Source organism: Callospermophilus lateralis, chromosome 14 (assembly GCF_048772815.1).
Source record: "Callospermophilus lateralis isolate mCalLat2 chromosome 14, mCalLat2.hap1, whole genome shotgun sequence".
Classification (NCBI taxonomy): domain Eukaryota; kingdom Metazoa; phylum Chordata; class Mammalia; order Rodentia; family Sciuridae; genus Callospermophilus; species Callospermophilus lateralis.
Genome location: NC_135318.1, coordinates 55,761,784 through 55,776,163, shown reverse-complemented (window position 1 = coordinate 55,776,163; position 14,380 = coordinate 55,761,784). Strand labels below are relative to the sequence as shown.

Sequence of the window (14,380 nt, the reverse complement as noted above, 5' to 3'; positions counted from 1 at the left end):
ATTTTGAGACCCCATCCCCAAAGATTTTGATTCAATTGATATCTGAGGAAAGTTTTATATATAAAAGCTTCCAGCAATTGATGTTTGGTGGATTTCACACCATGATTGCAGTTTGGGGAAAAAAAAGAACCTTGGAGAGAAGTCAAGGATCCCAAGAATCTCCGAATGGTGGGTTAGAGGAGCCCTCAAAAATCACCTTGAATCCTCTTCCTTGGGCAGTGGGAGCACCGGTCATTTCAGTTTATGTCTCTGGGCCTCAGTTTTCCTGTCCATTAAGGGAACACCTTGGATTAGACTCAAGAGTATCTTCCTGTTCTGTAATCCCATGATTCTGAGACAGTTTTCCAGCATCCAAGAAAATATAAGTTAGAAGATTCACATCCTCATTAGTATTCTCTTCTCATTCCTTTTGTCTGAAGTTGCCCTGGGAAGTCTTCTGAGCCTCCCTCCAGCCCCAGCCCTCTCTGCTACTGGACAAATGCTAGCCTGAGCTGGTGGCAGCTGGAGCTCCATCTTTGGGGCCTCCCTCCTCCTCCCAGCCTTCTCAACAGGATGAAGGATTTCATGTGATTTTTTTTGTAAGGCATCCCATTTTAATTGCAGGAGCAGCCTCCAAGAGCTCTTTGTGCTGCCCGGCAAGCACATGACCTGATCACTGCTGGTATCTGCACAGGAAGTGGTGGAATGTGGAAGTTTACCCGATGTTAGTGTACGCGCATCTTCCCGTTCCCAGCCGGTGGAGCCCAGCCAGCGGTTGCTGTGGCACCATGCTCCTTTGTCCTCCCCCCTCAGCGGCTCCCAGTTGCCTCTGAGTCTCTTCTGCTTCTTACTTTTCTGAGCAGAGCTTGAGGAAGTTGGTCCAAACCAAAAAAACCAAGAATTTTTATTGCTTCCATCCTATGCAGCAGGCTCTGAACTAGAAATACAGCACTTGGTCTCAGACTCCAACCAAAATCTATTGGGAGGGGATCATCCCTGACACTCCTGAGTACAAACTGTCCCATCTGATACATAAACTTACTGGGAAATCACCAAATGTGCCTTAAATGTAAGAGAAATGTGCCCTCATATGTGCCATGCTCAAGGCTGGGAAGGAAAAAGACTAGTAGGGAAGATGGCAGGGGGGTTACAGTGCACAGTGCAGACCTTCCAAGTTCTCAGCACGTGAGCTGGCAGGAGAAGGGGTAAGGTGAAGGTAGGGGGTATGGCTGGAAAAGGGGGCAGATTTAGTACAGCCCTGTTCGTGGAATGGCTTTGAAAATAAAGGTGGGAACTCCTGGGTCCAACAGAACACCTGGCATAGGTCTGTCTCCAGAATTGCCCTCTAGAAACTGGCCCATGGGTCCAGGTGAGGTCTGAAGCTAACATGTCATGCATCACATGCTTTTCCTTTTGAGGACAGTGGCATCAGACCTCAGATCTTGCCTGGCCCTTCCTTGGACTCATGAGGGCCTGGAGTCCAAGAGGAACTGTTTCTTGTGTTCTCCTTGAATGGAGAGTCATGTGTGCAGGGCAACTGAAGCAAGCCAGATTTTTCTCTTCACTGTCTGGTGCTTGTGAAGCTGGATCCAGCTCTGCTGACTCATAAGATGGGTGATAGGAACAGGATAAGAGGCATCACCAGGCCAGGAGCGGGTTGGGATTCAGACGTGACCCTTTCTACTTAGCCTGAGCTCTGGCTGCCGGACCCAGCAAGGTCTTAGGATGTGGATCTCAAAACAGGCTTCAGGGCCTCCTCTTTGTACCTTCAAGCAGATATTCCCTGTGGAATTGTGACACAGGCTACCTTCATCATCAACTCTGTTTGGGACCCAAAGACCCGGCGCATGGCATCTGTGGGAGAACATAGGGACATAAGCTAGCAGAACTAACCACAGGCACTCCTCAACTCAAATCAGAGGTCTGGGTAAGTGTTGCCATGTTTATGACTCTGTAATTAAAAAGCAAATTGACCCAGGAAATTAATTTTATTACCTTCTCTAATGTTCCAAATCATTTCCTCCCAATCTTTGGCAAGGAGGCTTATAAGAAGATGCTCTGTGCTGTCCCCAACCCCTCCTTCGGGGCGGTCCTCAGGGAGATCGGAGTGACAGAGCAGGGCCTGAGTAGCAGGAATAAGCAGCACTGGCCCTCCTGTCCTTACCTCCCACTCTGTAGGTCATAAGTCCAAAGGCAGGGGGATTAACTGGAGTAAGGAAAACAAAGGGAAAGAACACCGGAGGAGGCACATGACCCAGGAAGGCTGAATCCTCACTGTGGTGACCGGATTGGAAACCACTCATTAAGCCACGTGGCTTCTAGAGTTCAAGTAAATTTTAGAAGCAATGGAATAAAAGATGTAAAATTGGGACAGATCAGAAAGGAAAAAGGGGGCCAGTGGTCTCCAGAGCTGAAAACATACTGGGGAAATCTATGAAGCTGTGCTTTTAATTTCATCATTATTCAATTTCTTCCCTGTGTTTTATGAGACACATGATGCAGCAATACAGTAGTATTTAGTCATCCCTCAGTGTCTCTGAGAAATCAATTCCAGGACTTCCTGCAGATAACAAAATCCACAGATACTCAAGTCCCTTGTGTCAAATTTCCTGATATTTGCACACAACCTATGCACATCTTCCTGATATTTTAAACCATCTCCAGGTCACTCATAATATCTAAGACAATGTAAACCCTTTGCAAACAGTGGATATGCTGAGCAGATTAGTGAATAATGACAAGGAAAAGAAAAAGTCTGTACATGTTCAGTACAAGTGTAATTTTTCTCCCAAATATTTTTCATCTGAAGTTGGTTGAATCCATGGATGTAGAACCCACAGATACAGAGGGTTGACTGTAATTTACAAATAAAATAAATATGCCTATTTGGAGGGATGTGGGCTTGAACATTTTCTACTGATGTGGCATATGATCAAAAATACTAGAAGTCCACCTAACTAAAATGTTGTCAAAGACCATAAAAGGCTCAGCTGGACTACCTGAGTCCTGACATAGATGAGGAATAGTCAGCGCTCTGCTGGGAAAGCCCCTCTGTCAGTAAACTCTCTTGCATTTGGACAAAATAGGGGGAAAAATAATATATATGTAATCATGACTATTACTGTATTAACCCACAATATGCACAACTGAGGCCACTGAAAGGCAGGAAGAGGCTGTAACACAGCTCATATCCTGTTCACCAAGCTGTGTCCCCTGAGAAGGGTGCATCTGCTTCAAGGAGCAAGGGTCTTTCACTAGATCTCATAAAGATTTTATATGCATTGGCAACCATCTTGTTCTTTCCTTTTTCTTTATTTGGATATAATTTTCTCATAATTTTGCTTTTATAAATACAATTCATTTTTTTTTTTTTTTTGTCTTTGTCTATGGTGAAGTTTGAGAATTCCTGGAGAATTTCATCTCGTGGTAGCATGACAGAATGGCGATGTGACCTCAGCCAAAACAGTCTTCTGGGGTGAGCACTTGAGCACTGAATTGCATTGTCTGCCAGAGATGCCCTAAGGCCATCTGACTCAGCGAATCATTCCACATAGGAAACAAAGAACTCAGGCCTCAGCCTAGCTTCAGGGGCGGGACCAGATGTCTGCCTGTGTCCTCTGACGTTTGTCTCAAACTTCTTCACTGGACCCCACCTTCCACTGTAGAAGGTTCCACTTTGCTCTGCCTGCCACTGCAGTGGAATAAAATGGTCCCTTTGAGTACAGCAACAGGTGATCTTAGGTGTCCCTGCTCCCCCTCATCTTCTTTCAAACTCCTTTGATTTACTGATGTTTCCCCCGCAAACCATCCCTTCCCTCTTAGGGAGTAATTCTGCTCCTCCATTGTCAGGTAGCACCAAGAAAAGGAACAGAGTTGATCTCCTCTGGGACATCGCTGGTACTCCCGGGACCCTCAAGCATCAGCCTTGGGTTCCTTCACTGATTTCACAAATTCCTTGACTTCTTCTTCCAAGACCTTGTTCCTCCTCTCAACATCCTCCCGGGAGCGCTCCACATTGCGGAGAGTGATTTCCAGAGCCGCAAACTTCTTCTTTTCCTTCTCCAGTTCTTCATTGAGCCTCACCACCTTAGCCCAGACGTCATAATTTTCCTTCTCAAGGCTACAAGGAAAGAAAGAAAAGAATGAAAGAACCGGGTTTTAATTTGAGACCTTTCACCCTTACTCAGAACCTCCTGCTCATTTTCCATTCCAAAACACAAGACCGGATCCAACAGGGGCCTCTTATTGATGTCCTTCCTCTCAGGTAAAGACTCCCCAGTAAATCTGATTTCATGTCTGAGCCCCACATTTGTCATTTAACACCATCCTGTGACCTTTCTGGCATTACTGTTTTTTATGTCATCTTGTGTTTTGTATCTTCAACCAGATAATAAAATCTTTGAAACATGAGACCATCTCTAATGTATGGTCTGTGACCACTTCTACAGCACTTTGTACCTGTTCTGTTCAATAGAAAGTATGGAAGTCTCATCCAAATTCCAGACTCTCAACACCTTTGTGCACATGATACCTCCTCATCCTGCTCCCATGCAAAATGTGGTTTGGAGCCTGCCTTTATTAAGGTCCTTTTGGGGGATCAAGACTTGGAAAGCAAAGGGAACTGCTCTTAGGAAGTATGGTCTGGCAGCCCCCCATCCCCACTTCTGAATCTTGCTTCAGGTGAAAGATCTGCAGCTTTCCTGAATTCTCAGAATTTTCTTCCGTCCCTTCTTCCCTCCCTCTTTCCCTCCCTCCCTCCCTTCCTTCCTCCCTCCCTCCCTCCCTTCCTCCCTCCCTCCCTTCCTCCCTTCCTCCCTTCCTTCCTTACTTCCTCTTATTCTCTTTGGACTGGATATTCAACCCAGGGGCACTCTACCACTGAGACACATCCCCAGCCCTATTTTGTATTTTATTTAGACACAGGGTCTCACTGAGTTGCTTAGGGCCTCACTAAGTTGCTGAAGCTAGCTTTGAACTCACAATGCCTCCTGCCTCAGCCTCCCAAACCTCTGGGAAGAATTTTCATTATTATTGGCCAAAATCATAATAGACTCCCAGGTGCCTCCGGCCAGGTTAGGCTGAATTAACCCTTAGGAATGAGTGTACACTTTGAATTTTTAAGTTAATGGAAGGGATTTTAGTCCTATGGGGTGAAATTCAGATTGGATTGTGTGATTGGAAATTTGACTCAGCTTCATTCTGTGGGGTGCTCCCTCCCTACTCTCTGAACAACCTGCCCAAGTTTATGTGGAGACTTGAGCTACCATCAGAGCCCATGTCTCAGACTTTATCTTCTAGGGCCTTGGCCCATTCCGCATGTAACAGCCCCTCTTCAGAGCCTTGCCTATCCTTGCTTATCCCTGTCAATCTCTTCTTAGAGCAAAACTGGCCCTATTCCTTTTGACTCTCTCATCACAAATCTAATTTTCTTCTCCACATTCTATAAAGCCTTCTGGATTGGAGAAAATCCCAAGCAAGATACTGTGCTAGATCTTGACTCCAGAATCCAGTGGAGAGGTGGAGGCTGGATGGGCTCAGGGGCCTGGCTGACCTGGGTTCAAATCCCATCCTTTTATACTTCCTAAGCCCCCCTTTCTTCTGGGAAATGGGGATAGAGGATTTCTGTGGGGGTTCCATGACAAGATGTTTCTGAAACACAAAACTTAGAGTAAGCTAACTGCCAGGCTGTCAATCCTCCTCCCTCTGCTGTGGACAGGGGATCCCCTGACAGGTCGATTCACAGGACTCTGTTCTATTCAGGAGCAGCCACCTTTGTGGCAGCTGCTTCTCTTTCTACCCTGTCAATGACACTTGTCTTAGAGTGTGATGTGAGCTTTCTCTAGGGCTGTTTTGTTCACTGCCAAGATGTCACAGAAAGCGTATAATTCCACAGATGATTGATTACAGGTTCTTGGTCAAAGGAGCTGCATTTTGCTTTTGATGGAGCTCTCTGCAGGGAGCAATAGATGGGGGCTCACAACAGTCTTCCTATCAGGTACTTGAGTCTAAATGGATGAAGTATTCATAAATACAAATCCCCGCTAATTCACATTTCAAGATCTTATGACTAGTGCTCATGCAGGCAAACTTAGATTGAGGTTTTCCTCTTGCAAAAAACAATTTGCTGGCCAATCAGTAGTAAAAAAAAAAAAAAAAAAAAAAAAAAAAAAAGTTATCTACCCAAAGGAATAAATTGTGGACAAACATTTTTGGAATTTGTATGAGATTGTAGCACCAGGTGCCCTAACTGGCCTCCCACTTCCGTTTGCCCCTTGCAGTCTGTGCTCAACAGAAAGCCGATGATCAGACAAAGCATTAAGTGAGGTAGAAACTGTCCAGAAGCTTCCATCTTAATCAGCCTTCCTGATGGCTGACAACACCCTACTGTGCCCTGAACACCCTACTTCTCTTCCCGGATCTCCTACTCGTCACTCTCCTCCTACTCCAGGCTCTTTAGCTCTTAGTGTGCAGAATATACCAGACCCACCTGCTTCTAGGCCTCTGCACCTTTGCTTCTGTTTCCCCATCTATGGGCCTGACTGTGTCCTCATCTCCTTTAGGCCTTTACTTACACACCTTCTTAGAGAGGCCTTCCCTAACCACCCCATTTAACACTAGCATTTCTAACTGACTTCCTGAACTTTCCAAGGCCAACAGCATTTTCTATCATCTGGCATGACATATATTTTATATATATATATATATATATATATATATATATATATATATAGAGAGAGAGAGAGAGAGAGAGAGAGAGAGAGAGAGAGAATTTTTAAAATATTTACTTTTTAGTTTTTGATGGACACAACATCTTTATTTTATTTTTATGTGGTGCTGAGGATCGAACCCAGAGCCCCGCGCATGCCAGGCGAGCACGCTACGGCTTGAGCCTCATCCCCTGCCCCATTATTATATATTTTTATTGTTTGCTTATCCTCACTAGAAGAGAGCTGTCTATAAGCACAGGCACTTTTATCTGTGTTGTTCAGTGCTGTTCTCCAACATCTGGATCAGTGCCTGGTCCACAGGAGGTGCTCATGAAATATTTGGAGAATCCACAAATGACATGATATGAAATATTTTTTAAAGTTCTTCTTAATTCATTAAGGCCTGTTTACCTTAAGGGACCACTCTCTGGAAAATGTTGGTAAAGCTACATAGGCTTAGCTATTTAGGTTTTTATAAATTTAATCTATAGTTTAGGGTTTTCATTCATTGAGGAATCTCATTTCTCCTTTAACCCTTTGACTTATTAGGCTTGACTGCTCTAAGATTACTGGCTTCCCTAAAAGTTTCAGAATGTGAATTTTTTGGCCAATAAGAACAACATCCATTGCTTCCATAGATGGAAACCAAGTACCGCCTGGTGCTCCTCCTACCATAACTTACTTTTTAATCTGTTCCTCATACATTTGCTTCTGTGTTTCTATTTCCTTTTGTAGTTCCTGGACCACCCTCTGCAAAGAATCAATTTCCTCTTCTCCAGAGTTCTTTCTTGCAGGCCCAGTGTCAGAGTCTGTGCTGGCAAGAGGATCTCTCTTGGAGTCACAGGCAGGGGCAGACAGTGCACTGGGTTGATTCCCGGGGGACCCGGGCTGGGCAGGGACGTTATCATAGGTGGAAGTCCTCTGGGAGTCCGAGAGGTGGCGCAAGTCTTGAGACAAGGCTCTCCTGTGCCCTTCCCCTGCCTTAGCGTCTGATGAAGGTGACCAGAACTCATTTTTAAAGATCTCCACTTTGCTACTGTTGGCACCTTGAAAAGCTGATGTCAGGAAACATTTCCGGTTAGGGAGTGTTTGAGTCCTTTTTCGGGATTGCAGCTTCCAATCTCCTGGCTTTTCCTTGGGGGCTTTGCTGTTGTCCTGATGCTGGTCACTTGGCTGTGGTCCAGTAGGGCTTGTGGCATCAGAGTCACTTGCCTAGAAAAAAATGGCCATGGGTGTTACATGGGATTTTTCCACCTCTGTGTTCTGCCCCTGAGATAAGGACTAGAGTCTTGCAAAAATGGGTCACATCTGTGACACTTTTAATTAGGAGACCATCTCTTAATTTGTCACTTTTCTTGATTATCTGGATGGTAATTTTCCAAAAAGATACTGTACATAAGGAACTTGTCATGCTCTAAAGGTGAAGCACTGATGAAAATCATTTGCTTGTCTGTGATAAATGAATTATTTTATGACGGGAATCCTTTCTATGGTTCAAAATCCAGAGACCATAAAGGAAAGCTCAATAAATTCAATTGACATGCATTTCCATAACCTCCGAAAGTAAAAAGAGCAAAACTAGAACAAACAAATTATCCCATGTTAAACAAAAGCAAAATGACAAATTGGCCAAAATACTGGCAATGCATCTCCTAGGCAACTCTCCCCAATATATAAAGGGGTAAACTCCCATTGGCTACTCTTCCTATCACATAAAGCTTATACAAATTGGGAAGAAAAAGATCAACAATCAGTATAAATATGGGCACAGGACAAGATTAGACAGGTCATAGAGGAAAAAATGCAACCAGACCTTTCACATAAGAAACAATGTTCAACCCTCTCTCATAGTAGGAGGAAACTCAAATTAAAATTATGAAACTACCAGTTCTCACCTATCAGATGGGCAAACCCCTAAATCTGGTGGAGCACTCTGTTGGTGAAACTGTAGAGAAATAGGTTCTTTAATGCATGGCTTGTAGAAATATAAAATGACACAAACTCTAATCATTTTTATCAAAATTACAGTTTTGATCCACTTATCCTCTGAACCAGCAAAACCACTTCTGGGAATTTATCTCACAAATATATCTAGCTGACTACAAAAGGAAGTGTGGTCAAAGTTATTCCTTGTGGCCTTGTCTGTGGTGCAAAGGGCTGAAAATAAGCTGAGCATCTACACAGACTGGTTAAGTAGAGTATGGCACATGAACAGAATAGAATACAATATGCCTGCCAAAAATATGAGATCATGTGAGGTAGCTGTTTATGTGTCTACATGAAAAAGTCTCTAGGGTATACCACAATGTTAAAAAATGCAAGAGACAGAGTAATGTGTACATGTAGAAAGAGTGCAGATAGACAGAAAGAGAGAGAGAAATCATGCTACATTTTGTGTAAAAAGAGAGATAACAATTTACATTCAAGTCTTTATATTTGTACAAAAAAATCGAAGGCATGAATTGAAAAAAACTAATAAAAGTAGGAAAGAAGGTGTGTGAGAATAGGAGAGGGAACATGACTTTTCAATGCACATCATTTTCCTCACTTTTTGAACCATGTGTATATATTGTATATTTTAAATTTAAATGAGAGAGAGAGAGAGAGAGAGAGAGAGAGAGAGAGACAAACAGAGAGAGAGAGAGAGAGAGAGAGAGAGAGAGAGAGAGAGACAGAGACAGACAGACAGAATTGAGTACAAAACATAAAATGTGAAAATCAGGGTTCAAGTTCCCTCTCTCTTACCCACTGGTGTCAGAAGCACCTGGGTCCTAAAGTGGGAACTAGACCCGGGTCCTGGTCTGTAACATCCTAGTGCTGCCATGCTGGACCAACTGGTTGACTTCTCTGGCCTCAGCTCCTCAATCAAAAAATGTACATGGCAGGGTAGGGGTTGTGGCTCAGCAGTGGAGCGCTTGCCTAGCACAAGTGAGGCACTGGGTTCAATCCTTGGCACCACATAAAAATAAAATGAATGAAATAAAGGTATTGTGTTCATCTACAACTAAAAAAAGTTTTTTTTTTTTTTAAATGTTCATGGTAAATTTTGTCTTACAATCATGATGAGGACTCTAGAGGTGATCTAATTAAGTTTCCCAGCATAATAGCTGGCCATAGCAAACAGCAAATAGTGGAAATCTGACAAATAAGTATAGCAATGGCTATTCTCAAAGACTGCTAGGATAACTTTTTCACAGGAAATATGAACATTTTTAAAGTGCAATTTAATTCTTGAGTGTTAGTAGGATGCCTATGTCCAGACAAATTTCATTTAAGAAATCACTATCACTTTTGTTTTCTCATCTTCAGGACTAATAGTACTATAGGTGGTTTAAATGATCTGGTCAACCAGAAATCTTAAATTCATTTCTTGGCCACACATAAAGATGAAGCTGCTATATAAAGTTCACATGGTCTTTTTAAAAATATTTGTCCTTATAAATATATAAAAATATTTGACCTTTGTAAATTATTGCCCTCGAGGCATCTACATGTTGGAATCTGCAGTTTGGGGACATTGGGAACGTGAGCTCCAGCTCTTCTGTACAAATGAGGGGACTGACATTGCTGAGACAGCTTATCAGGGAATGAGAAGTATTACACGAACACATTACTTACTCTGAGGAAGGAATCACGTTTCAGGGTTAGCAGGAAGCCAGTTCTCTCTGGACTTTCACACAGAACTTTCAACAACTCTCACCAAAACATTTACAATGTGGTATCTATTTTTTTCCCCTTGAACTTCCCTGGTACGTGTTTGAAAAGGTTTCTCTTTTAGAGAGACTTGCAGAGGGGATGGCACTGCCCAGTCTTTAGGCAGCTTGTATGCATGTCAGTAACTCCATCTCCATGAAGCCCACAGAAGCCAAATTTTAAAAGAGGCCAGGATCTCAAGATGTGTTCAGTGGATCTGCAGCAGCTGGGGCCCCTGCCATAGCATCATCCTTAATGCCAGATTGTCACCCAAAGCAGCTCTACACGGAATGACCTGGATGAAAGGAAAGTTCTATGGTGACAGAAAGTTTTCTCTGTGTCTTACCGTGTTACTGAAGCTGTCCGTCCTAGAAATTGGGGGGTCTTCAGTGGCATCCCAGCCCACAGAGCTTCGGGGCACTGGAGGTTTCTTGGGATCATTTTTCTGGGCAGAGGGGGACAGGGGTGCATCCTTGGACTTCGGGAAGAGGACTTCATGGTCTCTGATCATCATGGTCATCACTCTTTGGATCTGAGGAGTCCCTGAAAGAAGAAGAGATTTGTAGTACTGGACTATGGGATAGGAGGCAGGTAGTTAGTCTTCAACAGTTTCCAACCAAACTCGGCCCTAAGCCACAAGGCCCCAAAGAACCTCATTTTGCTTCTTTCAGGACCCTTCTTAATTGCTTGGAGTAAAAAATTATGGTGAAAGGGATGGTCTAAGATGGTAAAAGAGAGAGCCATGAAGGATATTTTCAGCCTATCGTTCTCTGGATTCATTTCTGATCAGGAAAATAGCAATATGACAAAAGAAAAAATGAAGACATCATTCATTTATGCTGTGGTCCTCAGTGACACCTGGTTTCATACTGGACACCTATCAAATGTGTGCTGGGTACACTACCTTCCAGCACCCATGGCAGGCATCAGTACTCAATGCCAGGACTTTTGCTTATGGAGACAAGAACCTCAAAAGTCTTCTCCATCCAGGTTTTCAGAAGCCTTTTTGTGATCTGACTTACAACATGAAATCTTGCTTACTCCACCTAGTGAAGAGTGTTTAAAAATAATAATAATAAAAAAAAAAACTAGGAAACACTAGCTGTTTACATGTCAGCCTACTATGCTGCGTGACCACAGGCAAGTTCTTGTTCTCTCTCAGATGTGTGGTTTGGCAATGGGATGTCATTCCAGCCCTCCTTGCCTCACAGGGCTGTTAATATGATTCAGACAAGAGAATCAATTGAAAGCCCTTGGCAAAAAATGCAGAGCCGTGCACAAACAGGAGGGACGGTGCTATCGTTTGTTGCTGCCTCTGGGCCTGCCTTCTCTGCAGGACCAGGCTTGTGTACCTCTCATGATCACAGCAGGGTCTTCAACCTTGGACCGGATGAGATTCACACCAATCACAGTAGCCAGGTTGTCCACGCTCATCTTGTTGACAGCACAGTTCAGCTGGATTTCATGTAGAAACCTGCAGGCAACCAAGAAATCCCAGAGTAGAAAACAGGAAATTGCCAGGAGAAGGTACTTAACAGGTACAGCCAGATTCTTGCTAGATCTCAACTCTTTCCTTCTGTCTCAGGAATGGAATCAGTCTGCTCAGCCCACAAAGAGTTTATCTGAAAGATTCAAGACTAAGGAGGGAAGAGAAACCATGGAGGATTGCCCAGCTGCTGGGGGCTGGGTGGGTCTGAGCACACAGAATCACAGAAGAGGGCGGCTGGATGAAATCCAGGGAGCTAAGGGATGACAAGGGGGACTAAAATGGGCAACTGACTGCCCTCCTGTCTCGCCTTTATATACTTGTCTCCCAGTTCTCAGAGATATCCCACCCACATCTCCAGAGAGGAAAACTGTATCAGTGAGGGTCTCAGAGACAGAAGCCATGGTGCATCCTCCCTCTCATCCTCCCCTCAGAGGACCCAGCAGAGGCTCTAACCCTCAGCAGGTCCAATAACTGACCATTAATTTTGACTATAGTTTTACCCATTTGAGGCATGAAATTCTCAGATTCACTGTAAAAGAAACAACCACCACCAAAGCCTGAACAAATCTATAAGGGAATTTCAGGGTACTTTTTCTAAAAATATTTTTAAATGGATAGACGGAAGCAACATAACTCTACTATCATGTAAAACTAAAGAGCTAATAAAAAAATTTTACAAAATATGATATCAATAGTGATAATCAGAGACTTGCCAAAACCTAGGAAGTTTCCAAATATAAAAAATAAAAATAAAGTCCCAAATATACAGAAATTATTAAATAAATAGTGATATATCCACATGATAAAACATTATGAAATATTATGGAGTCATTTATAATCCTATTTTATGACTTAGGAGAGTGCTCACGGCACAAAAATAAGGCAAAAAAGTCAGATGCGATTTAAAAATTTCAATCTGATATAAAAAGTCTTCCTATTTGTAGATGGATGTATGAAAAGATCCATCACAGAGAGAAACATCCAGAAGGAAACGTGTCCAAATGTTCATAGAGACTAGTGCTACAAGAGGGATTGTGTAATTTTCATTTTTTATTTACAATTTGCTGTATCTTTCTGGTTTCCAAATCAAGAAAGTAACACTTTTAGGATCTGGAAATTATAACAAATTTACTTTTACAAAATAGAAGACAAAATTTGGGTCTGTCTGGGATGGTGATTCAGATTCCCACCCCAGCACACTCACATCACAAGGATGTCACATGGCAGGTCCCCAGAAAAGGTTGAAGGAAACAAAAAGCATGGCTCATAATAAATGTCTCTGGGGTGTTAAGTTATGGTCCTGTATCAGGAAGACCAGAGATCATTCTAGAAACATTAAAAAGATTCTGGGTTCTCTGGCATGTCCCAGGACTCTGGCAAGCATGATGGAGGAGCTTGTTCATTCTGAGTGCCAACCAGATTTCTAGGGATCCTTGAAATTATCTTGTAGAAACAGGAAGTTTCCTCAATGTTATGTGAATAGAGTTGACCTTTCTAAGTTCTGGGCCTGAATCTCTGCATTCTTGGAAATAGCTTCTCCTTTTCTAACCAGGGAATTCGTTCTGAATTTTCTGATGTGGCCAAACATGGTAGAGTTGACATCAGGAGACCCTCACCTGCAGATGTAGCTCAGGAGACTATAGTTGTCCCGAGGAAGGCTGGAAAGCTGCTTTATCAATTCCTGCTGAGCCTGGGAAGAGATTTTTAACACCAGTAAGGAAGCCTGCCCAGTTGCCAACGATGAGATCAAGCAACATAATTGGTGCATCTGTGCAGAAACAACACTTTGGCAGTCACTCCTGTTCCTATACTTTTGTGAGTTTTTAAAAATTACTTGGAAATAACTGTAAGTTCTCAGAAAGTTGCAAAAAATAGCACAGGGTGTGTCAAAGTTTTTGTTATGGTGCATTTTTTTTTTTTTTTTTTTTTTTACATTTGACTGGAATTCTGCCAGCCTACTCCACCCTTGACCTTGAGCTACTATAAAACCTGGACAATGTTACCCACTCACACAATAATTGTTTGCTTAATGCATGTTTGAGATGTGATGATCCATTAAATAAAGAATTGGACCACAATCAAATATCTCAGAATCACTTTCAAAGTGAATGGGCTTAAGAAGGCTTACAAGCTCTGTAGCCTTGCTGAGACCTGCTGGGACACAAGGACAGGCTGACCAAGCCAGAGAGCTGGTGCAAGTTTGGGCTGGTCAAGCTCTGTGACGGCAGCAGATATCAGGAGTGGCTGCTGGAGGAAAGCACGTTCCAGAGAGGGGAAGGACAGGAGACCTTTGTTCTTTTCAGCTATCAGTGGGGGTCTACAGTCATCATCTGTGATCTCCAGCTTGTGAGAGTACACAAGTTCACATGTGGCCCAAGGGTACCCTCATCATAAAACCTGAGCTGCTCTCCTGGAGAAAACTCACCCTGTAGCCTTGTCAGTCCAAATGCAGCCTCTTGGTGTCTGATCCAGAGTGCCTACTTCATGATGAGATCCCTCCTTGTCAGCTGAG

The 14,380-nt window shown here is 43.2% G+C and overlaps 1 protein-coding gene across 3 annotated transcripts in view; it reads right to left on the bottom strand.

The window, feature by feature from the left end:
- Window positions 1–3,313: 3,313 nt before the first annotated feature.
- The window catches only part of Arhgap25 (Rho GTPase activating protein 25), an 82,216-nt gene continuing 71,149 nt past the window's right edge, over window positions 3,314–14,380 (bottom strand). For all 3 annotated transcript variants that reach the window (XM_076833365.2, XM_076833363.2, XM_076833366.2), the window contains exons 7-11: window positions 13,485–13,558; window positions 11,732–11,853; window positions 10,726–10,922; window positions 7,369–7,898; window positions 3,314–4,099 (exon numbers count right to left, since the gene is read on the bottom strand). In XM_076833365.2, coding sequence (XP_076689480.2) covers window positions 3,892–4,099; window positions 7,369–7,898; window positions 10,726–10,922; window positions 11,732–11,853; window positions 13,485–13,558 — 1,131 coding nt within the window. In that variant the 3' untranslated portion in view covers window positions 3,314–3,891. The remainder of the gene's footprint in view (window positions 4,100–7,368; window positions 7,899–10,725; window positions 10,923–11,731; window positions 11,854–13,484; window positions 13,559–14,380) is intronic.